Source organism: Vidua chalybeata, chromosome 3 (genome assembly GCF_026979565.1).
Source record: "Vidua chalybeata isolate OUT-0048 chromosome 3, bVidCha1 merged haplotype, whole genome shotgun sequence".
Classification (NCBI taxonomy): domain Eukaryota; kingdom Metazoa; phylum Chordata; class Aves; order Passeriformes; family Viduidae; genus Vidua; species Vidua chalybeata.
Window position 1 is genome coordinate 90,401,733 of NC_071532.1, and position 27,196 is coordinate 90,428,928.

At 33.7% G+C, this 27,196-nt stretch overlaps 2 protein-coding genes across 4 annotated transcripts in view; one reads left to right on the forward strand and one right to left on the reverse strand.

Moving 5' to 3' along the window:
* Window positions 1–9,294, forward strand: part of ANGPT2 (angiopoietin 2) — a 42,368-nt gene extending 33,074 nt beyond the window's left edge. Inside the window, exons 6-9 of the mRNA XM_053937903.1 lie at window positions 1,977–2,078; window positions 2,606–2,772; window positions 5,728–5,858; window positions 7,222–9,294. Coding sequence (XP_053793878.1) covers window positions 1,977–2,078; window positions 2,606–2,772; window positions 5,728–5,858; window positions 7,222–7,382 — 561 coding nt within the window. The 3' untranslated portion in view covers window positions 7,383–9,294. The remainder of the gene's footprint in view (window positions 1–1,976; window positions 2,079–2,605; window positions 2,773–5,727; window positions 5,859–7,221) is intronic.
* Window positions 1–27,196, reverse strand: part of MCPH1 (microcephalin 1) — a 124,999-nt gene that overhangs the window by 68,701 nt on the left and 29,102 nt on the right. The window contains exons 10-13 of one of the 3 annotated variants that reach the window (XM_053937902.1): window positions 21,266–21,303; window positions 18,071–18,233; window positions 12,149–12,226; window positions 9,153–9,230 (exon numbers count right to left, since the gene is read on the reverse strand). In XM_053937902.1, the coding sequence (XP_053793877.1) occupies window positions 9,219–9,230; window positions 12,149–12,226; window positions 18,071–18,233; window positions 21,266–21,303 (291 nt within the window). In that variant the 3' untranslated portion in view covers window positions 9,153–9,218. Of the gene's footprint in view, window positions 1–9,152; window positions 9,231–12,148; window positions 12,227–15,631; window positions 15,758–18,070; window positions 18,234–21,265; window positions 21,304–27,196 lie in introns of those variants that run through there. The other 2 variants (XR_008429861.1, XM_053937901.1) reach the window with 2 other exon arrangements.

Sequence of the window (27,196 nt, forward strand, 5' to 3'; positions counted from 1 at the left end):
TATTTTATCTTCCCTAAAAATCTCCAATTGAATGTGTTGTGATTTTCTGATGTTGAACAGAGTCTACTGCAGGCTTAAAGTACAGTATCTGCTTTGGATTTCCCATGTGCAACAGTCGTTGAAACACTAATATATTTGATATTTGCAGCTGTAAGGATTTTTTTCCTTTCAAAGGTCTGATACCTTTCAACTTCAAGTATATATGACAATGCTTGAACTGTAAACATTCTGATTTATATACAGATGTGAGTGTATAACGTACATACAATACACATAAACGAAAAGACTGAACAATATTGAAAACTTAGAAAGGAGCACACTTCCCAAAATGACATGCATAACACTACCACAGCACAGAAGGAAACTGGCTTCACTGCAGTCATACTTTTTCAATGAATCTCCAGGATGTCTAACAGTTCAAAGAGCTCAAATCTGCTAACTGCTAACACTGATAAGACAGTCTCCTCTAGAAGAGGATGAAAGAGGCATTACAGCTTCAGTGTCACACAGTCATGATTTGGGGCAATTATAGGCATATTGTGACAAGCAGCAGTTAGGCAAGAAGTAAGACTACTGAGAGAACTGTTAAACAATGAAGGAAACATCCAAATGAATAATGAAATACTTGCCTAGTTTCTTTGTAAATAATTTATTTAATTACTCTACAGATGAAATTTCCTATTGAAGTGTAAGAAGTCAGGTCTTGCCTGTACTACTATAAATGGGAAGACACAACACTTATTGGATGAAAGATCTAGAATACAGATTAGAAGTTAATGTAGTTCAATACTCAAACTAGAATTCAAAAATTTTCAGAGATGTGAAGTGATTCTGAAGAAGGGTGAGAACTTCAGGATCTTGGCAGAAAGTGGTCAAAAAAGTTAAACTTGCAAATGAGAAAACATTAACTGAGAATTCTCCAAACAGGAATTCTTGTACAAGAAATTCAGTATCTTTCTTAAAGATAGTATTGGTACTAACATGCAGTTTAAAGAGATACTGACTTCAGTTTGACTTTCATTGTACTGTCTGAGACCAGCTTAGCTCCACTGACTTCACACATCTAGTTATAAGTTCTGTTAGTTTTGGAAAACCAGAATTAGATGCAACAATTTTAAATCCTTTCTCAGGAAAAAGTATACTTTTTAGTATAGATATTCTCATATTCACAAAATTTTATTGTTAATTTATCCTCTACTTCTCCCAAATGTCACTCCAAAATTCCAATTAATTTTCAAAATACGTTTTTACCATCAGCATCTCCGCAGTATATTGGCACTTTCAGTAATACCTTTCACCTCTGATGCTGAAGTGATTTATTCTGGGAAACTGATTGAACAAGTCACCTACAAACTTGAATTTTACTGTGCCAGGGATGCACTTATTGGGTGTTCAAAAACTGAGTTCAGTGAACTGCTTATTACATGTCAGTCTTTTCAAATTTTTAGCAATAATTTGGTAAATTCAAAGATGATTTATGAATATTTAGGAACATCTTATAGTTGTTACTTTTTGTTCAAGTATAGATGTTCATTGTAGTTTGCATAATAACTGGCTTTAAGATACAACTTGCAGATAATACACTTAGATTTAACTTTGGGGTCAGGCCATTTGCAAAGGCACTGGACAATGACTGTGATAATAAAAATATATTTCAGTTTGTTCATTGCCTGTACTTAACAGTATCTAGGCTCTGACAAATCATGGGAAATTTGAATGGATCTCTCACAAAAAAAGATGGAGAAGAGAAAGATTTGTTAAGGTAGTCTGTTTAGTGTGATATATACTGAGGAATCACATTTATTTGTGGATGACCACAACTGATTTGTATGAAAGCTATGAAAATTTGCATTTTTAGGTTAACTCATACTTTGTAAATGACTTGCCACTATATAGAATGATGCAAATTACATGAATTCTGGTTTTGTTTGGCTGTGACTGCATGCACTCAGGCTGTTACATGCTTGCTCTGGTAGGCCTACTGTGACATGGAAACTGGTGGAGGAGGCTGGACAGTTATTCAGAAACGAGAAGATGGCAGTGTGGACTTCCACCGGACGTGGAAGGAGTACAAGATGGTAAACAATGTTCTCTGAAGCCTTAATATCAGCTGTTATTATTATTTGAAATCTAATATGCTAAAGTTATATCAATAGTATCCTTAGAATGTAAGCAACCTTAAAAAGTTGTCTTTGTCCTCAAATGCTCATTTTGAAAATGTCAGAGTAGTGTAAGTTGTTTGCCTAAGCAGACTTGCAAGTGTGATGTTTGTTTTTAAAGAGAAACCTTACTTTTTTTTAATCAACTGTTCCATCATATGTCTGCATTTTTTGAGTTGTTTATATTTGTGTTTCTAGTGGCAACAGTAGGAACTGCTCCAAATCTACTAAGTAATATTAATTCACTCTTGCAGACTCCTAAGCTTGTCCTTACTGAAATCAACTTTTTGAAACATTACAGATCAATAGCCCCCATAGTCACAGCAAAATTCTTAGTTGACAGGCTGAAAACCATTAAACTTAAAAACTGATAAATGATCATTTCAAACTCAAAGGATAAAAACCCACCCAAACAAAACTATTTAAATATACAACTTGAATTACAGGGATTTGGCGATCCTGCTGGGGAGTACTGGCTGGGAAATGAGTTTGTTTCTCAACTAACTAATCAGAAGCGTTATGTTCTTAAAATACAACTGAAAGACTGGGAAGGAAACGAGGCATATTCATTGTATGACCACTTCTCTCTAGCAAGTGAAGAACAAAAATACAGGTAAGCAGAAAAATCATATCTGATAGTAATCTTTCTAAACTGCATAGATGGATGGCCTTATTTCATACAAATCATGACTATTTTTCAGCTCACTCAGAAAGTAATGTTTTCTCCATTTTTCATCTCTTGCCTAAAAAAATAATTTATTTTTCCAGAGGAGAAAACGTGTATTTTACTAGTGCAACCTGGGTGAGTATAACACACAAAACACAAAGATGATGAGTTACTATGGAATAAGACAGGATACATGTGCCAATATAGTGACAGTGCACAGTCATTAGGACAAGAGGAACCTGCCTGCAGTTGCTATCAAATCCTGATTCCCTGCAATAAATACATTTCTGGAAGGTGGATGACTAAGATGAATTATACTGCAAGGATTTTTCTTGTCAGTGGCTTCTAGGAACTGTTGTTGTCATAAACAGCACACTGAGGTGAGGTGGCCTTATTCTTCCATAAGCCACTGGCTAAGATTCTCAAGAACTTTCCTACCTGTGAAAATGGAGCAAATGTGCATTTCACCCATCACCAACTCGTCAATTTAAAGCCCAACTTTTAATGGACCTATTATTTATGCTCTAATCCTGTAAAATATAAAAGTTCGCAATTTCTTCTAAATTCTTGGTTAAAATAAGAGATAATACAAATTTATATAAATATTTTATATAAATATTATCATAGTATTATATACTTTAAATAGTATGATATTACACATTTTGAAATAGTACCAGCTACAGCTGAAATATATGGGCATTTCATCGTTCATTCACCAGGCTCTCTGTAAATGCAATAAATAGTTTGATTTATTACAGAAGAAACTAAACACTTCACAGTATAACAGATGCTTTCTTACTACAAGGTTCATGAAATGTTTCTTTTGTAAGAGTCTTGCAGATTCATGGAGCTTTGGGTGGACAGAAAAATTGTCTACATTTAGATGAATTTCTCCAAGATCTCTAGCAACTATTTGTTGAAAATAAAGTCAACCTGACACCTGAGACACCTGATGCTGCTATTTCAATTCAGGTCTTATATGCAAACAAAGCAATTCAAAACTATCAGCTTCTGCCCTCCATAAAATGTTAGATCTTAATGCCTTGGTAGTATTTAGTTGTCTCAACTCCAAAGTAAATATTTTTTCATCTGGAAACAGTCAGAATCTACAGCAGAGATTTTTAAAAAAATAATGCTTTAAAATACTTAGAAAGGCAACTTTTGCAAAATGGGTGATTACCCTTGTCCATTTACAATATTAAAAGATAATTACTGAAAACTTAAGATGGTAAAAGCAATTTTATTACAATATGCAACCAAACAAAGAATTCATCACAAAATTGAGTGGTTTAAAAAAGAAAAAGAAAAAAACCCAAAGAAAGTATTCAGTTAAGAACATCTTCCATGTCCCATCCCTGGCAATTTTCAAGGCTGAATGGGGCTTTGAGCAACCTGATTTAGTGGAAGGTGTCCCTGCCCATGGCAATGGGTTGGATCAAGATGATCTTTAAGGTCCCTTCCAACTTAAACGAGTCGTTAATTCTGTGATCCATTACATTAAAAAGATTAATACATTCTAAATGCTGGAAAGATTATGAGTTGGGCCATAAAACTGAAATTTCTTCATACTATCCTCCCAATGTTACAACCTACTTGTCTTTCCTCATGGTAGAAAGTTTTTCTGATAGGCAGTCAGAACATCTAATTTCAATTATCATCCACTGCCTCTCATCTTCTGTTTTACTAAAATGTACCTTTAAAAATTTAATCACAAATAAATAATACTATGCTTATATTAGACTTCAAATGATATTTGAAGACCCAGCCTAGGCTCATGCAGTATACTTGGAACCTTTAATATAATTTATGTTACAAATTGGCTCACATAATTTTGAACTCATCTTAAGAAAAATAGTAATTTTTTAAAAGATATTTTAAAGAAAATCTGTAATGAACTGATCCTATAAAACCTAAATGAATAAAAATTAATTATTTAATTATATTTTAAAATAGGAAATATAAAATGGGTTAAAATAATCTGTGAAACTACCAAAGACAATTTCTATCATAAGCAGAGAATTACATGCAAGATGAAGACTGATTGGGGGACAAGTTAATTCTCCTCAGACAGTCAGATCTCCTCTTTAAACAAATAGAATACCTCTGAGAAGCATGAGTTATTTGATACAGAAATGCAATCACCAAAAAGATACTGTGGGAGCAGAGGGTTCATGTCCTTCCAATTCAAGGTAACACAGGAATAGCTGTGTAATTGTCCTACCCAGTTCAGTACCCTGTGTCTCTCCCCACTGAGACTGCACTGGCACCCCTGCAAGCAGATCCCAACAGCAGCAGCCTCACTGAAAGCTTACCTTGCCAGCAAACTGAAATACTTGTGATCAGCTAACACTAAAATTTATGAACGATGTAAAAAGGATAAGTAACTAGGACAATGGAAAGGGAAATATTGAGAAACTTCTAAAATATCATTTACTAGCTCAGAATTAATACTCGTAGTAAGGCTGTCATCTCATATATGTGGGGTTGTAATGCTAAATTGCTGTGTTGTACAAACAGCAAAATAGGAATCAAGAAAGTTTTGGTTTAAACTTCTGAATATAATAAAAATCATTGCATGTACTGTTTCATTGAAGTACAACAATACACTTTCAGTATTAATAAATACATGATCTCTATGAAAAATCCTAGAAGTTACTACCTACTTGCTCTCTTTTTCTTCTAATATGACATGAACAAACACATGCTCATTAGAATATTGTGCTGACTGTTTCTGTTCATATGAAAACATTGTAAGAAAAACAGCTTACAGCAGTACATTGGCCAGAACAGAATTAAACTATTTGAACAGGATATTTATTGCAAATTATTCCATCATTATTTTTCAGACATCTACCATCAACTTCCACGTAATAATTGTTTTTCCATTTTTCACTTCTACAGGATTTACCTTAAAGGACTTACTGGGACAGCGGGCAAAATAAGTAGTATAAGCCAACCAGGAAATGATTTTAGCACAAAGGATGCAGACAATGACAAATGTATTTGCAAATGTTCACAAATGCTAACAGGAGGTATGAATGTTTTTATGTTTCTCAGTCGTCCTATTTTTATTGGCACTGAAATTGTCTACGAGATAAATTTGACTTAGTAAATTTTGATTATTAAAGAAGTTCAAAACTCACAGATAGAAATACTAGTATGGTGACTCTAGATGAAGTATTTTACCATTTGACAAAAGTTAGTTAAAATAAAACAAGAGAAGTGAAAACCGGAGGGAAAATAAGTCCCTGAAGTTGGGGTACAATAAAGTCTCTAATTGTGGAACTAATCAGAGACATAGCAGATTCCTCTTCCAAGGAATGAGGTACATTCAGAGATCAAAATACAACTCCCTGCAAAAAAACCTCTTTCAGAGATTCAGCTGTCAGTGAAATGGCTCCTGATTCTTTAGGCATTAGCCCTTTCCCTAACTACTCAAGAAGAAAAACCCCTCAAGAGATGCTGTGTGCTTCAAGTGCCACAGAAGAGTACAAGAAGTTTATTCCTTATTTCAATATATGAAGTGGTTAAGATACACCACAGATATATCTACATTTTTCTAATGATTGTTCACTAGTTATATTTGAGTTCTAGGTGGTATTTTTATTATTTTCAACTACACAAGTAATTCTATATAATTTGTTAATCTAGAATTCCACATTCTGAAATTAAACAAGTGCTTTGTAAATTTGGCTTATCTTCCTGTTATCTCTTAAGCAATTGTTCATTTTCCTATAGCACAAGCTGCAAGAAAAAAAGAGAGCTTCAGTTTATCCAAAAGGATAGCTGGAATACTGCCCTGCAAAACAGAACACACACACTATTGCCACCATAACAGAAATATAAAAATATTATTTTATTAATAAAAATAATTTTTTCTTATGACCCACTAAGAAGTCAGGACTATATGGATACAAAGTACATTTGGGCTGTTTTTTTCTCCTTTTCCTTCTTACGAAGTTTCAGGAGGTTTTGAACTGAACATCCCAGAGAACTGAATAATTCCTCTAGAAAGAATTAAGAAAGGAGTTTGAATCTGTGAAAAACAGGAGTTTACCAAAGAGTAGATAAAACCAAAGGCAACTCAGTATCATTATAGTTCAAGTTGTGTTCTGCCCTCAGACTGTCAGAAATGTTTGATGTGGATAATAAATTGATTGAACACTTTCCCTTCTCAATTTTCAAATACAATGTACTGCATAAGATTCAAGAATATGGAGTTGATATACAAATATATTTCTTTCCTGAGTTTGGGGCAAGTATTTTACATTGACATTTCCAAATTGTAAGAACAAAAAACTGGGTTTTGATTTTTTTCTCATTTCCAGACAACAAAGTGACCTTAAATACTATTTTGAGAATTACTTCTGCTGATGTGTGTCTTCTGTCTTGCAGGATGGTGGTTTGATGCTTGTGGTCCTTCTAACCTCAATGGAATGTATTATCCATTACGACAGAACAACAACAAGTTTAATGGGATCAAGTGGTACTACTGGAAGGGCTCGGGATACTCTCTCAAAGCTACGACTATGATGATTCGACCAGCAGATTTCTAAATGCTTTGTCATTATGTGAATTTTGTATTATATAGTCTTCAAAGACTTATTTTACCAAGCAACTTGTCTCATTTTTTCAAGCCCAGAAACATGCTCCAGTGTTCTGAAGTGTCAGTTCAGTACAGTTCTTGAATTGCAATCGCCTTGATCAGCTAAAGCTCATATTATTCAACCAGACACAATGTCTAAAGCATCGACCTGATATAACAGTGATTTGGCCAAATGACTCAATAAAAAGAACATCCAAGAAACCGTCAGACAACTTAAGGACTCTGTTTTACTGATCATTTATGTTATGTATGTGTTAGTAAATAACTGGAACTGTGAAAAAAGCCCCTAAAATAGTTTTAGGAATATGCATTTTGCCTCACCACTGAACTTTAAACATTAATATAAAACACTTAGCTAGTTTTAGAACTATTTATCTTTCTGTGCCATGTGAGCCCTATATGTACATAAAAAAAAAATCTTTTCTGTAATTAGCTCAATCCTATAGTTAGGGAATACATTCTTTTCCCCCACAGTCTCCCGAACAACTTCTTATACTTATTTGAGGATTTTTTCCAGTAGCCTGTATGACTATATTTAACAGATGACAAATAGCATTTAAGCAGTTTGCATTTATTCCTGAGAAATACCATTTACAAAAGTCATCATTTTTCCAGTCTGTTTCAGTCACTGTCTTTAAATTACAGAAATTCCCTATGAATTAAAATATAGCATGTATTCCTATACATTTTTATGGAGATTGCACTTTTTTTCTTCCCTTGTCATTTACCTGTAAAATAACTGACCAGTATTTTGTAAACCGAGACAACGGCATTAACACCAGATGTCCAGTTGTCAATGACAATCATGTATCACCTGGTGATGTAATATAACTATATGTTTTGTAAAAATTACCTAACTGAAAAACATATGCATGTTCTTTAATACAATTAAATTTATGCTTATGACTTAAGATACAAATTACTACATTTGAAGAACAGGAAGAAAAATAATCTGAAAATTATCTAAGGTCACACTATGTTTTTTTTTTTTTTTCAGTGAGGTTAGGACTTCTCCCTAAAAATTCTCTGTAGGTAGGTCTCAAGGTACACCACAATGTGAATAAATTTCTCTACTGGGTGATCTTTCCTTTTTTTTTTTTCCCTTCATTTTATTACTATATGATTTAAAATTGCAAATCAGATTGAGAAGATACTTCTTCATACATCACAATAACTTAGTGGAGGTTTTTCTCCAAATTCAGTTTAGTTTTTAATTCTCATGGTTATTCTTTGCCTTATATTTTTGTAGAACTTTGATTTCAGCAGATGACTGAATTACTTACAATGCAAGAACTTAACCCAAAAATAACCAAAAAACCCCAGACATATTTCCAGAAGCTAACTTAACAAAAGGTGTTGTAAGGGCAACAAGGCTTGTGAAGGGTCTAGAAAAAATATTGCATGAGGGTTGAGGGATCTGGGATTGTTTAGATGGAGAAGAGGAGGCTCAGCGGGGACCTGATCACTCCCTACAATCACCTGAAAGGAGGCTGTAGTGAGGTGGGGTCTGATCTCTCTTCTACACTGCTGGCAGTGACAGGCCCAGAAGAAACAGCCTTAAGCTGAAACAGGGCAGATTCAGATTAGATATTAGAAAAAAAATTTCAGTGTTACAGTGGTCAGGCATTGGAACCGGTTGCCCAGAGAGGTCGTGGAGTCACTATCCCTAGAGGTGTTCAAGAGGCATCTGGATCTGGTGGGTGATGCTGTTTACAGGTTACAGTGGAAGTGCTGGGTGGATAGTTGGACTGGATGATCCTGTAGGTCTCTCTCAACCTTGATGATTCTATGTTTCTGTCTTGAAAATAGTAAATGGTTTTGAGAAAGATTGAATAAATCTCTCCATTTTATAATGACAATCATTAAAGCTGCTGTCAGAGTACCCCACAACTCACACCACCACCATTCTGCTTCACTGAAAATGTGTGTCATCATTACTAAGTGTAGCAGAGACAAAATATATTTCTAATATTACTTCACGATCTGATTTTATATAAACCTAAAGAATGTAAATTAATAGTCACTGTCTCATGAGTTCCATAAAATAATCTCTGTGTATTTCAAATTACTGTTTAGTATTTTATTATTTTCATAGAAAACTTGTCAGGATATACATATCCCAAACTAAAGAAAAAATACTTCCCAAAATTGCTTTCACCAATTTTCAAGAAATGTCTTAGAGAAAAGTCTAGAAGAGTCATCACATTAGTAGAGGGGCCACACACATTGGTACAAGCACACAGCATACCAAGAGAAGCCTTAAGAGATGTAGTTTTTCAGCCTAGAGCAGAGAAAGGGTAGGGGAGACCTTAATGGTGCCTGATTGAGGGCATAGGTAGGACAAAGCCAGACCCTTCTTGGAGGTGCTCTGATATGAGACAAAAGACAGGGACAACAGGCAGTAAATACAATTTGGAATTGGGGAAAGTAAATTTTCCTTTTCATTTATTCATTTATTACCAGAAGGGTAGATTGGACAAGTCTCTTGGAACACAGTGTTGAACTAGACAACCTTCAGAGGTCCCTGCTAATCTAAAATACTTTATTATTCTATGAAATTTAATAGAAATGCCAGGTCTACATTACTGAATTCCCTGGGTTGGTAGATTTAGTCAGACAACTAAAGAAAATACTCCCAAAATTTGAGATAGTAAGCATATCCACACCAATAATAAAAGGAAAGAGAAAAAAAAAGCCAACAAAACAAACAAAAATCCTCCAAAATGTTCTTAAAAACCATGATGGCATCCTAATGCGCAACCTGGCAAAGAAAAGCAGTGACTTTCTTTATTTTAGTAAGAAAACTCTGTATGACTAAAATAATTTAATATTTCATGGCTACTTCTGATTTGTTGAAAAAAAAGTTTATATAATTTGAGGCTTTCTGATGACTGTTCTGGGAAAGCGATCAAAAATACTGATGTAGACATTGAATGGATCAATTGTTTAATGAGACTTCATTTTGGGGGAAAAAAGGATCAATTTATCAACACAAATGTAACATTTTAGAGGGAATATGTCTTTAAATAACATTTCATCTAAAGAAGATTGCATGGCTTGAACTCCAAACACCAAAGTGAAGCAACAGGAGGACATGTCAGAAGGAAGGCAATAATAGGAAACAGAAGGCTGCAAAAACTGCTTTGGACTTGGTACAAACAACTAAAACATAACAGCAAGGTAAACCCTACTTTTAATTCCTTCCTGTAATCAAATAAACAGTATGTGAAACTAGAATGTACTTCCATTTTCTCTAAGTACTTTGTAGGAAGCAGGAAAGAAGCAAGAAAGAAAAAGCAAATAAAAACACATTAATAAATTAATGCTCAAATAATAATTGCATCTTCAAAAAAAATAAGGTATCTGTTACAGTAAGAAATTAGAGCGACTAAATAAGGAATGGTAGTGGAAATATTGCCTTGGACTTCAACTTTGTTCCTTTGCAAGAATAGCACATTGCAAAAAGAAGTGATTCAGGTTCTTAGCACAACCCTAACCTCCCTTAATTTTACATTCTCACCATCTCTCAAATTCTTCTTACTTCGGCTTCAGGCATAAAACTTCTAAATGGAATCTCAAAAAAAAAACCCCAGGAGGAATCACTTCTAAAGAATGCTATGTTCACTGTTACTGATAGCATACTTTGTTGTTAATCAAGGTAGTCTGAAAATAAACAGGAAACTCAAAGCAACTTAATATGAAATTCAGTGTAGATTTTTTCATATTAAGTTTTACCATTCTTACTGTATTTGCTATATAAAACAATCTACTTTCTCATTTTATAAAAAGTATGAAATTATAATGGATAATTAATTTCTTTAAGGGTTAAGCAGTTATCTGAGAAAAAATGCTAGTTTCCCTAAACTTTGAGGACATACACCTTACAATCATGAAATAAATAATACATACAATAAATAATACATATTAATGTTGGATATGTAAATTTACATAAGTTATAGATTTAGAATGCTAAATAGAAGTTCTTAACAGTTAATAAAATTACAGTAAAAATATATTTCATACCCCATTAACTGTACTTTCTTCAAAGCTGGTATGAAACTTTGAGAAATAAATTGCAGACACTAATTCAGTGGAGGGAAAATTATTGGAATGACTGACTAGTAACCAGCTAGAATTCTACTTGTTTTAAAACAAAAATAAAATTCCTGTTTAATCAATTACAACACATGAAGTGCACTGAGGTCTACACAGGTACATCATGCCCCCACGTCCCTACTTGTGCACTAGTTCCTAATTCAGTACTTGAGAATGATTATTAGAGGCAGGAAAATGCTTCATTTTTTCCTACTTAGCAGTTATAGAAGACCACAGTAATTTTCCATTGCCCAAGTAATTTCTGGGCCAAAAAACTGAGTCCTTGACCTGCAAAGCTTTCCATTTAGCAATAACATGCCTCTCCAATTTGTACACAGGTACAAATAGAAATAAAATTAAAGTACATTTATACTTCAGTAAGATGCTGGTTTATTCTGGTGTTAATTGGTGAATCAACATTTTGCATTTTCCACATGTACCAAAGTTTTTGCACAAACTTCAAAAAGTATTGGATGAAGAAGAAAATAACTCCTTACAGTATCTGCTTTAAAAAAATATTTTTCTAGTAGGCTTCCTTATTCACAAAACCTATTTAGAGGGCAAATCATTTCCCAGATAAACAAAAGAAGGTTCACAAGCTTAAAGGACCATTAAACTTACAGGAGCTGCAGGGAAGCTGGATGAAAGCTCAAATGGTTCCTCTGAAATCCAATGGCCTAATTCCAAAGACCACAGAACCTAAAATAAAATAAGTGGTGAGTAGAATCTTAAAATTTCTAAAATAAACTTTTTGAACATGTAATTAGAAGTGACAGTGCTACTACAATAGCTGGTTTGCTATTTCATTTTCCCAAACTAAATCATTTGCTGAAAAATCAATAAATAAGAAAGATACAATTTTTGCAACTAAAACAAACCATTGAAATGTCAGTCATGCTTCTATGCACAGCTATATTACATTTTAAAACATTGTGAGGATATTCAAAAAGTCAACTATTTTTTAATCACAATACACAGAGCAAAAAATTTAAAAAGGGAAGTCATAATATACCAGTTCTATTCTCTCAGTTCAGTAATCATTGAATTTCATGAAGTTCCTGTTGGCTAATTTCTCCAGCTTGTCAAAGTCCATCTCAATAGGAACACCCATCTGGTATATCAAACACTCCTCACAGTTTTCTAACATCTGCAAACTTGCTGAGGGTGCATTCTTCCCCAGCATCCAGATCATAAATGAAGATGTCAAACAAAACTGGACCCCTACTACTACAAGGATTATGCAACTATTGCATAGAATCCACATCCCATATATAAATCATCCTGCAAAGAAGAATAACTCAATTTCTTGCTCTGTGGTAACCTCCTTTGTCAGTGTCATACTCTAGAGCACAAAAGAAGACTGAAGAACACTGACTCTCCAGAAAACACATAATCATTTCTGTTTGAAATACTGTATCAATATGATCTTTACAGACTAGTAATCCTAAAACTTGTGCCACTTGCAGACTTCTGTTCCTACCAGGACCAGCACCAAATGTTTAACAGTAAAAAACTACTTAAAATGGTTGTATTTCCAATTTCTGATATTTTTAATATTTTTTTTGGTAAAACTTTCCCCAAACTACTCCATCCAGCATTTTTTATGGATTGACTTTTTAAACATTCTTCAGAACAATTTATCATAACTTGCAGTTGTAGACTATAATATTAAAAGCTCCGTGGGAGAGTATTCAAATACTATCCCTCAATTGGTAAAAGAATTGTCTTAATAGGAAAATGGAAAAAAAGAAAGTTCCTACATTGGCTCTGCCCTTGAGTCATAATAAAGGACATTCTACTCCTAATTTGTAGACAGCCTAAATTCTGAAGACCATTCTGATGGAAGATGAGATTCTTTTTTTTCATTGGTTTTATAGGTGGTGAGCCATGAAGCTTCTCACAGGTAGGTAAAACACCGGTAACTTCTTTGCCAGTTTGTCAACTCTCACTCAATTCAGCAAGTTATCCCATTTAAAGTATTTGAGCTTCACAATGTCTCTTCTGTAGTTGCCAGCTGGCACCCCTTAAGTTCAAAAAAAGCAATGACACCAACCAGTGAGACATCCTGTTGCTCCTAGAGCAAGTGAAGCTAACTGAACAAGAAGCAGACATATACCCCCTAAATGGGATATATGGAATTTATCAAAAAGCAAATCCCTGTTTTAGGATAATTCAACCTCTCTCATATCTTCACTAAATAGCTCTCTAGACATTTCAAATAGATTAAGTCATTAGCACAGCCATGCACTATTAAATAGTTGTCATTATTCATCTTAGAACAAGCTGAATTTCCTCAATGTCTGAAATTATTCCCATGCTTGATTCACAATGACTGAAATACTCTGCCATGCAAATGCATATATTATTAGTTTAAATTTAAATTAGAAAATGTTCCCTTTTAAAATTTGTGAATGAGTCTATGAAATATTCCCCGTAGATAAAAACTGGCATTATATATACTGAGCATGGTAAAGTTATCCTTTAAAATGTTACAGCTCACTAATGGAAAATTCTAAGATGAACAAATTGATCATAAACTAGTAATGTAAACCTTATAAAACGGCCCAATTGCTTGTAAGAAAATAAGTTTCTGTAAAGGGCTCTTTTGCCCCAGATCTGTTGCTACAAACAGTAAATTGCACATTCAGTTTTCTTAACAAAATTATTTTCTAAATAAGTTCTACAGTTTTCAGTCCAAAGTATCTTATGCCTGATGACTTCCAGGGAAACCAACAACTCAACAACCTTGAATGTGAACTTCTACAAAAGCTGTTGCCTTCTTTGATGTGACAAGTGATGTTTGACTTGTGAGGAGAGGTCTCCAATTTTGCAGACTATTGAAAATGAAGAGCGATTTTTTTGCTGACAATAAAAAGCAGCATATCCTTAAACTTACTGCTAAACTTGATTACAAAACATCCAAAGAATACTATGTTTACTTTTAGAAAAAGCACAATCAAATATTTGAAAATGCAACAGCTGTGCAAAAAGAGAAAATAATTTCTACAGTCACTATATCATACCAAATATAAAAATAAGAGTTAAGCGCATTAATAAAATCAATGACCTTTAAATAATATTCAAAACCTAATAATGCATTGCAATGTTCAGCTAAGAAAAGTATTGTAACTTCCTAAAAAAATACAGTTAAGACTGCAACTTAGGATTGTAAGTTATAAATTTTAGGGTGGTACCTGTGTATATTTTTTATAATTACTTTTAACAATTTACAATAAGAATATTAAAGCCTTTTGGCTTTATACTTATAGCTGTATATATTTATTGACCATAAAGGAAACTTGTTAATGTAATTTCTCTCTTAATCACAATATAAATCAACTTTAACTGAACCAAGAAAATTGTAACTTTGAATAAAATTCATACACATACTACATTAAAAAAAAATTATAAATAAACTTGAGCAGGAACAGATGTACCATGCTGTATTACATATACATCACGTCCTTATAGTACCAAAATTATGTTTGCATCAAAAGTAGCTGGAAAACAATCTAAGTAGATTAAAATATAAATCCAAAAGATTAGTTATGATTAAGTAATCCTATTTCATTTTCCAGGCCAATTCTATAGCAATGACCTTTATCAACCCTTGTAGTATTTACAGACTTTTGTTTAGAAATGAAATTTGTTTGTCTTAACAAAAGATGGATTAATGCTTGTCTATCATGGTTCTGGAATTGAGTACAAAGGCATCGTATCTACTCTCCTAGATAAAAAGAAAATTGGATACTGAGTTCATGAACAGGTCCTGCAGTAAATAATTAGGTCACCACTCACTAAAACATTCAGTTTTCATGAAAACAAAGACAAGAGCTTTCCATTCCAAGTCACTGAAAGTCTGTTTCTGACTTTGGCAAATTTTCAACCAGTTATATTTTCATAGCAACACCAAAAAAAGCTTCAGATTCATGTAATTCAAAAATAAGTTATGATTTGCAATATTTTTCTTAGCTGAAATACTTCAGAATGTGTTTCTATTGAGAAGAAAGAGCTATCTAGAAGTTTTAAAATGGGCAGTTACACAAGAGTTAGCTCAAAGGGTCTGATAACACACTATTTGGTTAATTATTTAAGGTCTCTCACCTATCCAGCTAGCACAATGAATGATCATATGGTACTTGTACTTCAATAATTCATCTTGAAAATGTAAATGGAGTGCTATGAAAGTTAAATGTCTGATGGTAAATTTGGTATTTCTCCAACATCCATCTAAAAATAACATTTTAAGTTTTTCTCAGAAGAAAATAACCACTTCATCCTAAATTATGTCTACATTACAAGTCAAAAGGCAGAGGTAAATATATTCTTGAAACACTGATAAACATCTCCAAAAGACAATCATCACTGCTCAAAAGTAATACCATGTTTATAAGGTATCACTAATTTTTCCAGATTGATTGATTTTTTAAATTATCCAATGTGAACTATTTTATCAGTGAAAATACTAATGGTAGGATTGATTACATTTAAAGACAGCAGTTATGTAGCACCAATAAAAGGAGAAGATTATTTTCTTAGATTAAATTTTCCTGACTAATTTTCTACTGAATTCCTCAATTCTGGCTAGGTAAGGCTTCAGCTGTCTCTTCTCTAGTTAACCAATTTGGGTAAAAAGATGGCAAAAGTATTTGGCCATTGAGACAATATGAAATAAGACAATGAATCACTTACATCATATGATTCAATGATTTAAACAGGTGAAGAAATATTTTTTAAATAATATTTTTGTTTTATTTCAGTTAAGTAAATAAATAAATAAATTGAAGGAATACACATTTATGGGCAAAGTTGAACCTCGTCTCTGTGAAAGAGATAAGCACAGTTCTAAAAATATTAAAAATAGTAATCTTCCAGATAAGCAGATACTATAAGATCAAACAAACTTTTGATCTGGAGATCTAAAGTTCATCTCTAGTTCTTTCTCATGCATCTCTCCTAGTAACTTCAGAACTTTGTCTAAATAGCAGCTCAATAATATGAGTGAAAACAGCATCAGCATTTGATCCAATAACATCTACAAACTAATCCTTGGAACAATTTCATTCAAATTATTGGTATTATATGAGGGATATAGATGATCCCATGATGAGTCTGCAAGGTAGACCATAAGACAGGAGGACAACATTTCCAATCAATACTGGTCTATGAAGAGCATAGGTAGATATTTTCACCGTGCATTTGTTCACACAAGTGCAGGGCATAAAATGGGCAATGAAATTCTAGGACAGCACTTGTTGGAATACTGCTTATCCATACTGCTTTATGTACAAAGACAGGAAACTGTTTTGTAGTACTTCTCTCTAGCTCTAGCTATCTTAGTTGTTATTTGAAGCTTTTTCTCAAGGAAGAAGCCAGCTTTCATGTTTGAGCAACCTGTTATGAAAAAGTAACTCGTGACAATTATGTTGTGACTTGTTTAATGCTCCATAAAAAACTAAGTGTGGGACAGATAATTCAGTGTATTTAATTAATAGATGCAAGGAATCATATAGTAAGCTGGAATGAGTCTGTGGAGACGTTCTTCTCCAAAACTCCTTCCTAAATATGTTCCTCTTAATGCAGCCAAGGATGCTATTAGTCTTCTTTTGCCACAAAGGCACATTACACGATCCTTAAGGTAGCCAAAGATGCAAACTCTCTATTCCAAGGGAAATGAATCACCAAGAACTTCTGAAAAATGTGAAGTATACCACAACAACTTCAAATAACTGCATATATATAATATAGGACAAGCTTCATACTGGTAAGTGCCAGACATCTTGAAAACAAAAAGGCAGCAGTTCATTTTCCACCCAACAAGTAGATTTTAAAGTATTTATAAGAAAGAGGAAACCACCAAATTTTGTTATTCAACAACTGGTTTCTGTATAAGATTAAGACCTATTTCCATATAAATTTCACCATCTATATTTTATAGCTCTGGAAACATGAGGATAGCTGAGAAACTGTCATCTGCAATGTCAGATTGAGTGGTTAAGCTCTATTATTACAGTGAGGAATTGGGATGGTTTAATCCTGGGCTGACATATAAGTTCCCCACCAAGTCACTACTCTTATTTTACTTTTTTTTCCCATTTGCAGTGAAATATCGAAGAATTTCCCTTCATTTTTTCCAATGCTGAACACAATACATATTTCAGAACATAACAGAAATATATTATATCAGGACATAAAAAGTTCAATCTGAATAATGTGAGTTGGCTAATGTTGAACAGAAATTAATCTGTCCTAAAATAATGCATGGGGCATGAGTTTCTCATCCATGAGATAAGTCCTCTTTCTAAAAGTGATCATGAGGTACAATACAGGAATAATTTGGTTAAATTAAGCACTGAAAAACTGTAACTAACTAACAGATCTTGACACAGACAAATTTCATCTAATTGAACTAACTCTAAGTAAGCCTGAATAACTTAACATTGGCATCATTGCCAGGCAACATGGACACAAACATGGTTGATATTTCAGCTATACAAACTAAATTTAACTTATTGCATAGTAAAGTTAAAAAGCATTTCTTACCCATTCATAAGAAACAATCCAACACCCACGAGCAATTCCCAGCATAACATTCAAGGTACGACGAGGACTCCCAGTAACTACATGACTTGTTGTTTCACACACTTCATTTGAGAACAAAAAGTCTCCAAGTTTCTTCACGACATGAATTACTGTATTTTGCTTCCTAAACAAGAAGAAAAGGTAAAAAAGCCCATGCAACATTGAATGGAAGGAGGCAGAATTACAAAAGCATATACATATACTGCAAATTAATTCAAATTCACCTCATTTCTTTCCCCACTAAACATTTTTTACCCTTTTCTCATGAAGCCTCTACCCATTTGCTAACCCTAAATTCATTAGCCTCTCCAGAGTCCTAACAGACCCTTTTCCATTATCACACAATCACATCTACTTGCACACCAAAGCCCTTTGGCCCCTCATATCTATCTTGTCTGTTTAAATAAAAGCTTTTGAGTGCAGAATTATCTATTATGTTGTTTGTGTACAATGCCCAACACAACAGAGCCTAATTCTTGGTTTCTTTCATAGTACTATAAAAAATATTACCAAGAAATGTAAACATTTAGACACAGCACATTTAACAGCTTTTCATTAAGAAGCCTCAGATTTTCAGCATCTGAATAATGTTGTGTCTAAATTTAGAAAAGTCCTAAAGTTCTAACCGGCTTGCAACCTACACATCTATGCCAATGTTTCAATTAAAAAAATCACTTATCCTTAAATACAATTATAATGAAAGACATAAAATTAGATCTAAATTCCAGAATGGCCAACTAAAACTGGAATTCTAATTTGAGCTCTCCACATAGCTATGCAAGACCACATAAATATATAATTATGAAAACAGGAAGACCTTGGTATCACAAGAGAAAAGCTGTTGCATGATAACAATTTATTAATGATCATTCTTACAATTATAAATTATCCTTAAAGATCTATAAAATAAAGCAAAATTCTGGTGACCTCTCTACTCCCCATACTAACTTGGAAATGTCCATGCAACACAAGAAAAAGCAATTAGTCACAACCTTGAACACAGTCACACTGTCACAGGGGTGATCCTTTAAGGCAAATCTTCTGAGGGAATCACAGACACTATGCAAGTACACTCAGAGCATCTCCAGAAGCCTCTGGGGTTGATTCATTCCCACTACATTTAACTCCACAGAAAGGAAGTCTGTTAGAACTTCCAAAATATCCCAGCTAAAACAAACACTACTTAGCAGAATCCTAGCAAAACTGCAAAAAAATTCTTCACAAAAATTGGAGCAATCATTTTTCAAGAAGTTTAGAACAAACAAACAAAAAAAAAAGAACAGTCAAAACAGTGCAGCAAATTAATGCCACAATTAAATCAAAAGGTGATATTGCATGTTGAGATACTTTAAAAAAATCCTATGACTAACCTTCTCCCTGGTATGATTTCTGGTCTTGGCTATATAGCTTTGATTGTTACTAGAATTCTTAGAATTCCCTTTTCATTTTGTGAGGTTTAGCTTGTATAGTCTAAAAGTGAATGGTTTTGCAACATTACAACCCATAGGGGCTGTCCCTGCCCAGACTGCATGCTCCATGCTTTACCTGAACCTTTTCTAAGTTCTTCCAGTGTCTACACAAAATGCCTTATAGGGAGAAGAAAAATTTCTGTTGTACAAGTCTTGAATCAAAGACATCTTACAAACTGCAGAGAAAACTCACCAGTTTATACTTGAGACAGATCCAATAACTGGTGGATGAAAATTTACAGCAAAAATTCACTGAATTTTTAAATCAGAACATTAGATAGCTGTGTGATTGTGAATTCAGTGAGCAGCATTTATTATAATCCCAAAACCCAATGCCATGAAACCATTGAACTCATGCATCTTAAAATGTAAATTCTAAGGAACCACTTTTGAGGCTGTAGCTACTGGGTACTAGGATTGGCTTTTGACCACTGGGTTGTGTTTTGGAGAACTGTTTCCTGTTTGTTTCAGAAGCAGTCCTTTTCCCTTCACCCATTTACAAGCTGATGAATTCCTACAGTTGTAGTCAACCAAAAGCAGTTTAATGAAAAGGTTCTGAAGAAAAGCAACTGTTATCCCCAGACAATTTAATTTAATGAAATAGTAATTGGCTAGTGGGAAAAGTCAACATATAAGAACATGAAAGAAATTATATATTAATGACCTGTTAAAAAAAAAATTCCCCAGCTCAGCCAGGATTTGTTCTCCTCTTTCAGGCAGACCACAGCCTCTGTTTTTCCCTACTATCTGCACTGTAGTGATGATCTTTACCTCCTCCACAGTGATTCTGCATTGCATGACTTGTGAGGTTCACTTTATAGTCCTGGTGTTACCAGCATCCAGCCACATTAAATAGAAGAAAAATATAATTATATTTTATGTTTCTGACATATAGAAGTACACTTGTTAATAGCTATTGATAACCTTTTACAAAAAAACTCCTGAAAGCATAGTCACTAAGTGCTGTTTCTGAGTATTTATTTCTATGTAACTGTCAACATTTAGTTACAGCAAACCTGAAACAGATTTTTGGGTAGTATAAATATCTTGAGTTTTGAAAAAGAATTCAAAAACTCTAAGCAAGTGTAGTATAAAATATGGAATCGTATTTTTGTTGGATGTTCCTTATGCTTTAAGACTTTTAAGAGAATGATAAGAGCTTGCCAGAAAATTATTAACTCTCCCCCAAAATATGCAGTGGCAGCTGCTTCTAATGTTTTGAAACTAAGTCACTAGAAAGCCTACAACTTTTTATATTATTCTGCAACTATTCGTATGAAATAAAACATTTTAAACTGATGTTTCAGATTATGAATTTTTAAATAGAAATAATTAAAATGTATGGCGAACAGGCTGTGTTGGGCTGAACCATTTACTACATTCCACTACTATGTACATTTGCTTCAGATAAATAGAAAACTTGCTTAAGATTTTAGTTTTATTGCCCTGTAGCCCTGTTGAACTCACCTATGGAACTACTTCAGTCTCTACCACAGCAACAAAAACATACATATACACTACCAATAACAACGAAATATACATGTACGAACAAGTTTCTAGGAAGAATAGAGAATGAAATAAAGTGCAGAGCCCAAATATAAATTTAGTTTTCTATAAGCATAAAAAAATTACCAATATTCAAATGCAAATGGTAGGCTGCATAAAGAGTCAAATGGTTAATACTTACTCAGAAGACATACTTGTCATAACTAGCGTCCTTGTTGGCTAGAGACATGAAAGAAACAAGAAAACATGAAAAATCTGAAAAAAACCCCTTTTGAAAAAAACCCCTAAATTAGAAAATATTGTGTTAAAAGGTGCAAACTACTTCATAGGTATAATATCACATGGGGGAAAGTCTGTACTAATTAACACATATACTAGCAATACTAAACTTTGAGGACATGGAAGGAAGGAAAACCCTTCAACCATGTTTTATGTCAAAGCATACAATATAGCAGAAGACAGGAATGCAAACTTTTTTTAGTAAAAGCAAAATGCAAAGGATTTCCAGCCTGAGATTGCACAGAAATAAAAACAGTACTGGTCTACTTAGTTTTCATCAGATGGAAAGGAAAAGGAAGCTTACCCACAACAAAGAAAACCTGTGATTTAAAATTCCAGTTTCTTCCAAAAGAAAGGTAGAAACTGGCTGGGATGCTTCAAAAACAAGAATTAGAATTTTAATGATTTTGGTTTTATTTTGATACTGTATTTTTTTTTTGAGTTTTGACACAACTTCAGTATTTTATGTTGAGGTTAAAAAAACATTCTTTCACTCTTCAGTATTTTCTAGTGAATAAAAATTGTCCAAGTAATATCACAAACAAGGTATACTCAAAGAATACAGCAATCTTCAAATCAGCAATTCTCAGACATCTTAAACTGCACTCCTTCCTTCTCCTGCAATACTCCCCATAGCTTATGTGAGAAGCAGGAATGTTTGTCCCATATGGACTTCAAATAAACTTGGGAAGAATTATTATTACAGAGGTCAGAAGAGGAGGAAGTTCATCACCTCTGACCATGAAAGCCTCCAGTATGCACAAAGACAGGACAGAACATCAATTTTAGCAGTATCAGAGAAATACATAACTACGTAGAACATGGTCTTCAAAAAACATATATAAGAAGATGTTTTGATCACCTTAGCTAAGAATTACTTGTAGCTACATAAACATGCACAAATATATATATACAAACATTTTGATTTTGTAGAAAAAAGGAGACTGACTAAATTTTATACAATGATTTCAAAAAAACATCTAATTTTCAAAAACAGTATATGAATTTAAATTACTTCTTCATATAGCTACTGCTCCACTTCTGCACCCCAATATATTACCACAACCACAAGTAGTAAACTTTCAAAGTCTCCACTAAAATTCAGTTTCTTTTGAGTAATGCACTGAGGTAAGAGTACAAAAAATATTTCTAATTGGGAGCATAGGCAAAAAAAAATATTTCAGGGCAACTCATTTTACCCCATAATGAATCAAAGAACAGAAGAGAGAAATCTGATGCAATTCCAGCTGACCTGTTATTAGTACAGAACAGTTCTCTATTGAACAACCAAGTAATCTCTCACATTTAAGAAAAAAGCTGGAAATACCTGTGTAGACTATTAGACTAAAAGAATGTAGACTAATAATGTGCACCATGACTATTCATTATATGAATACTCTTTGCATAAACAGAACACAATTTAGATATCACTGACAATGCAGATTAAAGATAACACAAGCAGTAGTCATTTCAACATACACATGGCAATTTCATTGTTGTTGTGTACATTTAAAAAACAAAATCCAGATACTATAAAGTCTTCAGAAGTAACATAATGAAGCATATTCAATAATCTTTAAGATTAATGATAAACATGCACTCAGACCACACTATGTAAGTTCCACAATACTTCAAACTGACCATGTATACAATGTGAAAATATGAACCCAAAGCACAATAAAACAAAATAAAACTTCAAAAGAAAAAAAGACGAAACTTTTGCATTGAAATATTTGAAAGAAATTCTATGCAGTATTTTTGGAAATACAAGTTTCCAAATTCTAACTTGTTGCCAGCAATACTTACTGATGATGTCTCACTCTACTGCTAGCCTGATAGCTAAAAAGAATATGCACTTGCTCAAATTTGGTTCTATTCTTAGCCAAGAGAATTTCTACTGTATTACTTCCAACTCCAAACAAGCAGTCACATTTAATTGCTCTTGAAAGTTCCAACTCAATTCCACACTGGAATTTTATATGCAAAGAATTTGAGCAAAAATAATGACAATGCAACAATATATGTCAAATATACCTATCATAACATGAATATATTAGTATTAAGTTACATACACTCAAAATTTGACAATAAACATTCAAAAAAAGACATCTAGTAACACATTGAGTAAGGACTCTTGTGGTAAAAGGACTGCTCATTACTGCCCAGGTTAGGTCAGATGATTAAAATCAGATGTGAGGCCACATTATTATCAGTATATGCCTCATACTGTCTTAATATACACTGTAGGATCTCTATAAATTGATAGCGTTAAAGGTCTCTGGGATGTAACAGCCTGGGAAGGCAAAAAACAGGGCTTAAAAACAAGGTTTTGCTTTGTTCCACCCAGTCTTTCTGAGTGGAAAAATTCATCTACATCAAATGTGCATGTTTCAGCATGGTCATGACATTCTCCTGTATTACCTGAAGCCAGGCCTCATTGCTATCACAATCAAGCTCCTTGTCTAATGGAGTTAAATCCACACACAGCAATTGCACTAGGTTCTTGAGAGTGTTTGTCTAGTATTAGCTCTAAAGTAGATCCTGATGTGTCAGTTCAGAATGTGCAGAAAAATATCCTTCCTCGCAATTTTTTATAAACGCTATGAAAGTATTACTAATCATACCACTATTTTTGCCAAACTTGGCTTAAAAAGAAGTAATGCTATAAACCAAGGCCAGTGCAGCTTGAGATCTTACAGCTGCTTCTTCAACTTCAGAGCAGAATTGTGTGTTAGGAGTTCCTTAATACCTTTTCTATAGGTAAGTAAAAATAGTGGATCCACACAAATCAGGAAATCTTCAGCCAGTCCTGACCTTACGCTGCAAACTCAGCTGTTGAATTGTAGCTTTTAAGTTACCGCACATCGCGTACCAGATGATGCAGTGAGTATTCTCAACAAATGTCTTGTCAGTGCACTTCAAAGTGGTTCAAAGACTCAAGAATGCAGAAGGGTGCACACAAAATGTAGAAACTGGAAATAAATTTAATTTCTTCCAAGCTATTATTTCATTAGCATTCACAACTGCATATTTTTGCAAGTTAAAGGTCATTTGCTAAGCAGACAATATTTTGTTTTATTGCTTCAATAAGACAACCAGTACTCTTTAATTACAGTTACCAAGTAGAAACTTAGCCAAACTATGTTCTAATTTTCAGTTCTACATTTTTCAAGTTAATTGCTTTCTCCCCCACCCCCTACTATGCAATTTTTCTTCTGTGCTTTTTGTGTCTGTTTTATTCTACATGTTGCTTTTATTGAAAAAATAAAAGAGCATTTACTTTTCTGACCAGCAAAAAGACATCTGGTGAGCATCATTATGAGTTATAATGCATGTTTGTAGCAGGATTATTATTAATAAAACACTGGAAAATGTGGTATTAAGTTAACTGGTCCTTTTATTTACCATTAATCTCTGAATCCTGAAGAGTTGCATATCCATACTCTGAATCAGAGCACACGCTTCTTTCTGAATTATTTCTGAGGTCTGGAATACAGACTTCCGTTATAAATTACAGCTTCAGCTTTCCTTTATATATTTCTTAGAAGCACTGTTGCATTAAGTACTTCTTTAGTGTCTGCCAACAACAAGATTTTTCTAAGTCATCTGAAATACAGAACATTCATTTCAGTAGCTAGAAGGAAACAGTATTTGTAAATCTCCCCAGTACATAAAAGTGATACTTCCTATTTGTTAACTGACCTACACCACAAAAGAGCTATCTAACCTCAAAATGTATTCTTTCTCTCTTCTAAATTTGAGCTGGTGTTTCTTGGAGCTGAAGGACAAGAAGAAAAAGGTCCTGTTTTGTACAACCTGCTTTTCAAGAAGATGAACTCAAACTTTGCTTTGTAAAGTGTATCATGAGCTCTTTTTCATAAGTGACAAATGAATAAAAATGAGACCATAAAATGTTTTCCCAGACTAGCACTCAAGAATGAAGTATATTCATGCAAAGAATTAATTTGATAGAAATAGGTTTAGATTTGTCACTGGTTAAATTCCAGCCTATGTATATTAGATCTCATTTTCTCTTTCTATCAAGAACCCAGGTCTCAAATATTTTTCAAGAAATTATTTCAACTAAACCACTTTTAAATTGTATATTATTTAGTCCAAGTTCTCCTCTTGTGCCTTAGAGTTGACTGAAGTTCTGAAAGAAATAAGCCTCAGAGTAGTCTCAAACTCAGATACATGTTTTAGTGGAGTGAAAAAAGATCTCAACTTCAGGACTCAACAAGATACCCTAAGTGGTTTGGCCAATATACAAGGGATAAAGAACTTTTGGAGGTTGGGAGACGGGCAGAAAGAAAACAGTGCATGTGTGAGCAAAGATAGTTTAAGGGAGAGTATATTATACTATCTTTTTTATAATCTTCAAATCCCTTTTTTCTCTGGCCACTGTAGGTCCATCAGATGGTTTTGAAATTGGTTTACTACCCTTATATTAAATTTTGATCTTTACAACTGCATTTCAGAAGTAATAATCTTCAGTCTTATTAGTATATGAAACAAAAGACAGGGCTATGTAGCATAGGAATATTAATTTCACTCTGCTTGTATTTAAGAAGATTGCAATGAGGACCCAAAACTTTAAGGCTGTTTATAGAAAGAATTTATAAGTAGTTCTACATTAATTTATTCAAGTAATTGTGGCTCATAGATGAAAATAACTGGTAATTTTAATGAATGATAACTATTCAGTATTTTAAAACAGCTATTATTCAAAGCTGTAATTTACTTTCTGGCTGGCCTTTCTCTTATCAGTCCTTTGATACTGACATTTTTCAAGTTTCCTCTGGCTGCAAAAGTCAATTTCAACTGCAATTTCCTCACCAAACATAGTACCCCTGCTTTGGTCCTAGAAAGACGTGAAAAAATCAGCCCATCCTAACCAAATCCAGTATTGTCACATGGAAAGATGAAAGAATGAATTAGTCTTTTAGAAGACATAAAAATTAGATGATGTGACAGGTGCCTGGGCATCATTTTTCCTTCATTGCCAAATAAAAGAAAAAAATAGAAATCCTGTAACTGAAGACATAGGAACCCCTAGAACTTCTGTTGCAAGATAAAAGTGAATGAATAGTTTCAGACTTTTCAGACTAGCAGTGTCAGAATTCACGACTTAATGACATTTTCAGTTTTCCACATGCAACCAATCATAGCTAACAACTATATTTAAGAAAAACAAAAAATTCCAACCATAGGAATGCAAAATTGTAGCAAGGGATAGCTTTCCCAGCATTCTGCAACTTTGAAGGACAGGTACCTGTCTGTGATCATTAGCAAAACTGGAGAGGGACTTTTTTATTAGGATAGTCAAAAATTAAAGGGAGAGGAGATGTTCCTTCCCAATAGTTTGACTGCAACCAATAATCTTCTCCATCAATCAGCATGACATTATTATTATCATTTCTACAAGCACAGGCAGCAGTGATTCTCATTGCAATGGGAAGCCCAAGCCTTTCCAACATGTACAAATTAGGGACTGACTTTCTGGTGAGCATCACTCAGGAAAAGCAGCAGTCCAGTTCTTAACTGTATTTTACTAGGAAAGTTTCATGTTTTATCTTATTAAGTGAAACTTGAGGAAATCACAAAACCATAGAATATCATTTAGTTGGAAGGCACCTGCAAGGATCATCAAAGCCCAACTCCTGGCCCTACACAGGACACCCCAAGAGTCACACCAGGTGCTCGAGCGTTCCAACGCGTCTTGAACTCTGTCAGGCTTGGTGCTGTGACTACTGCCCTGGGGAGCTGTTCCAGTACCTGACCATCCTCTGGGTGAAGAACCTTTTTTGAGTATCAGAAAGAGACAGCAAGATTA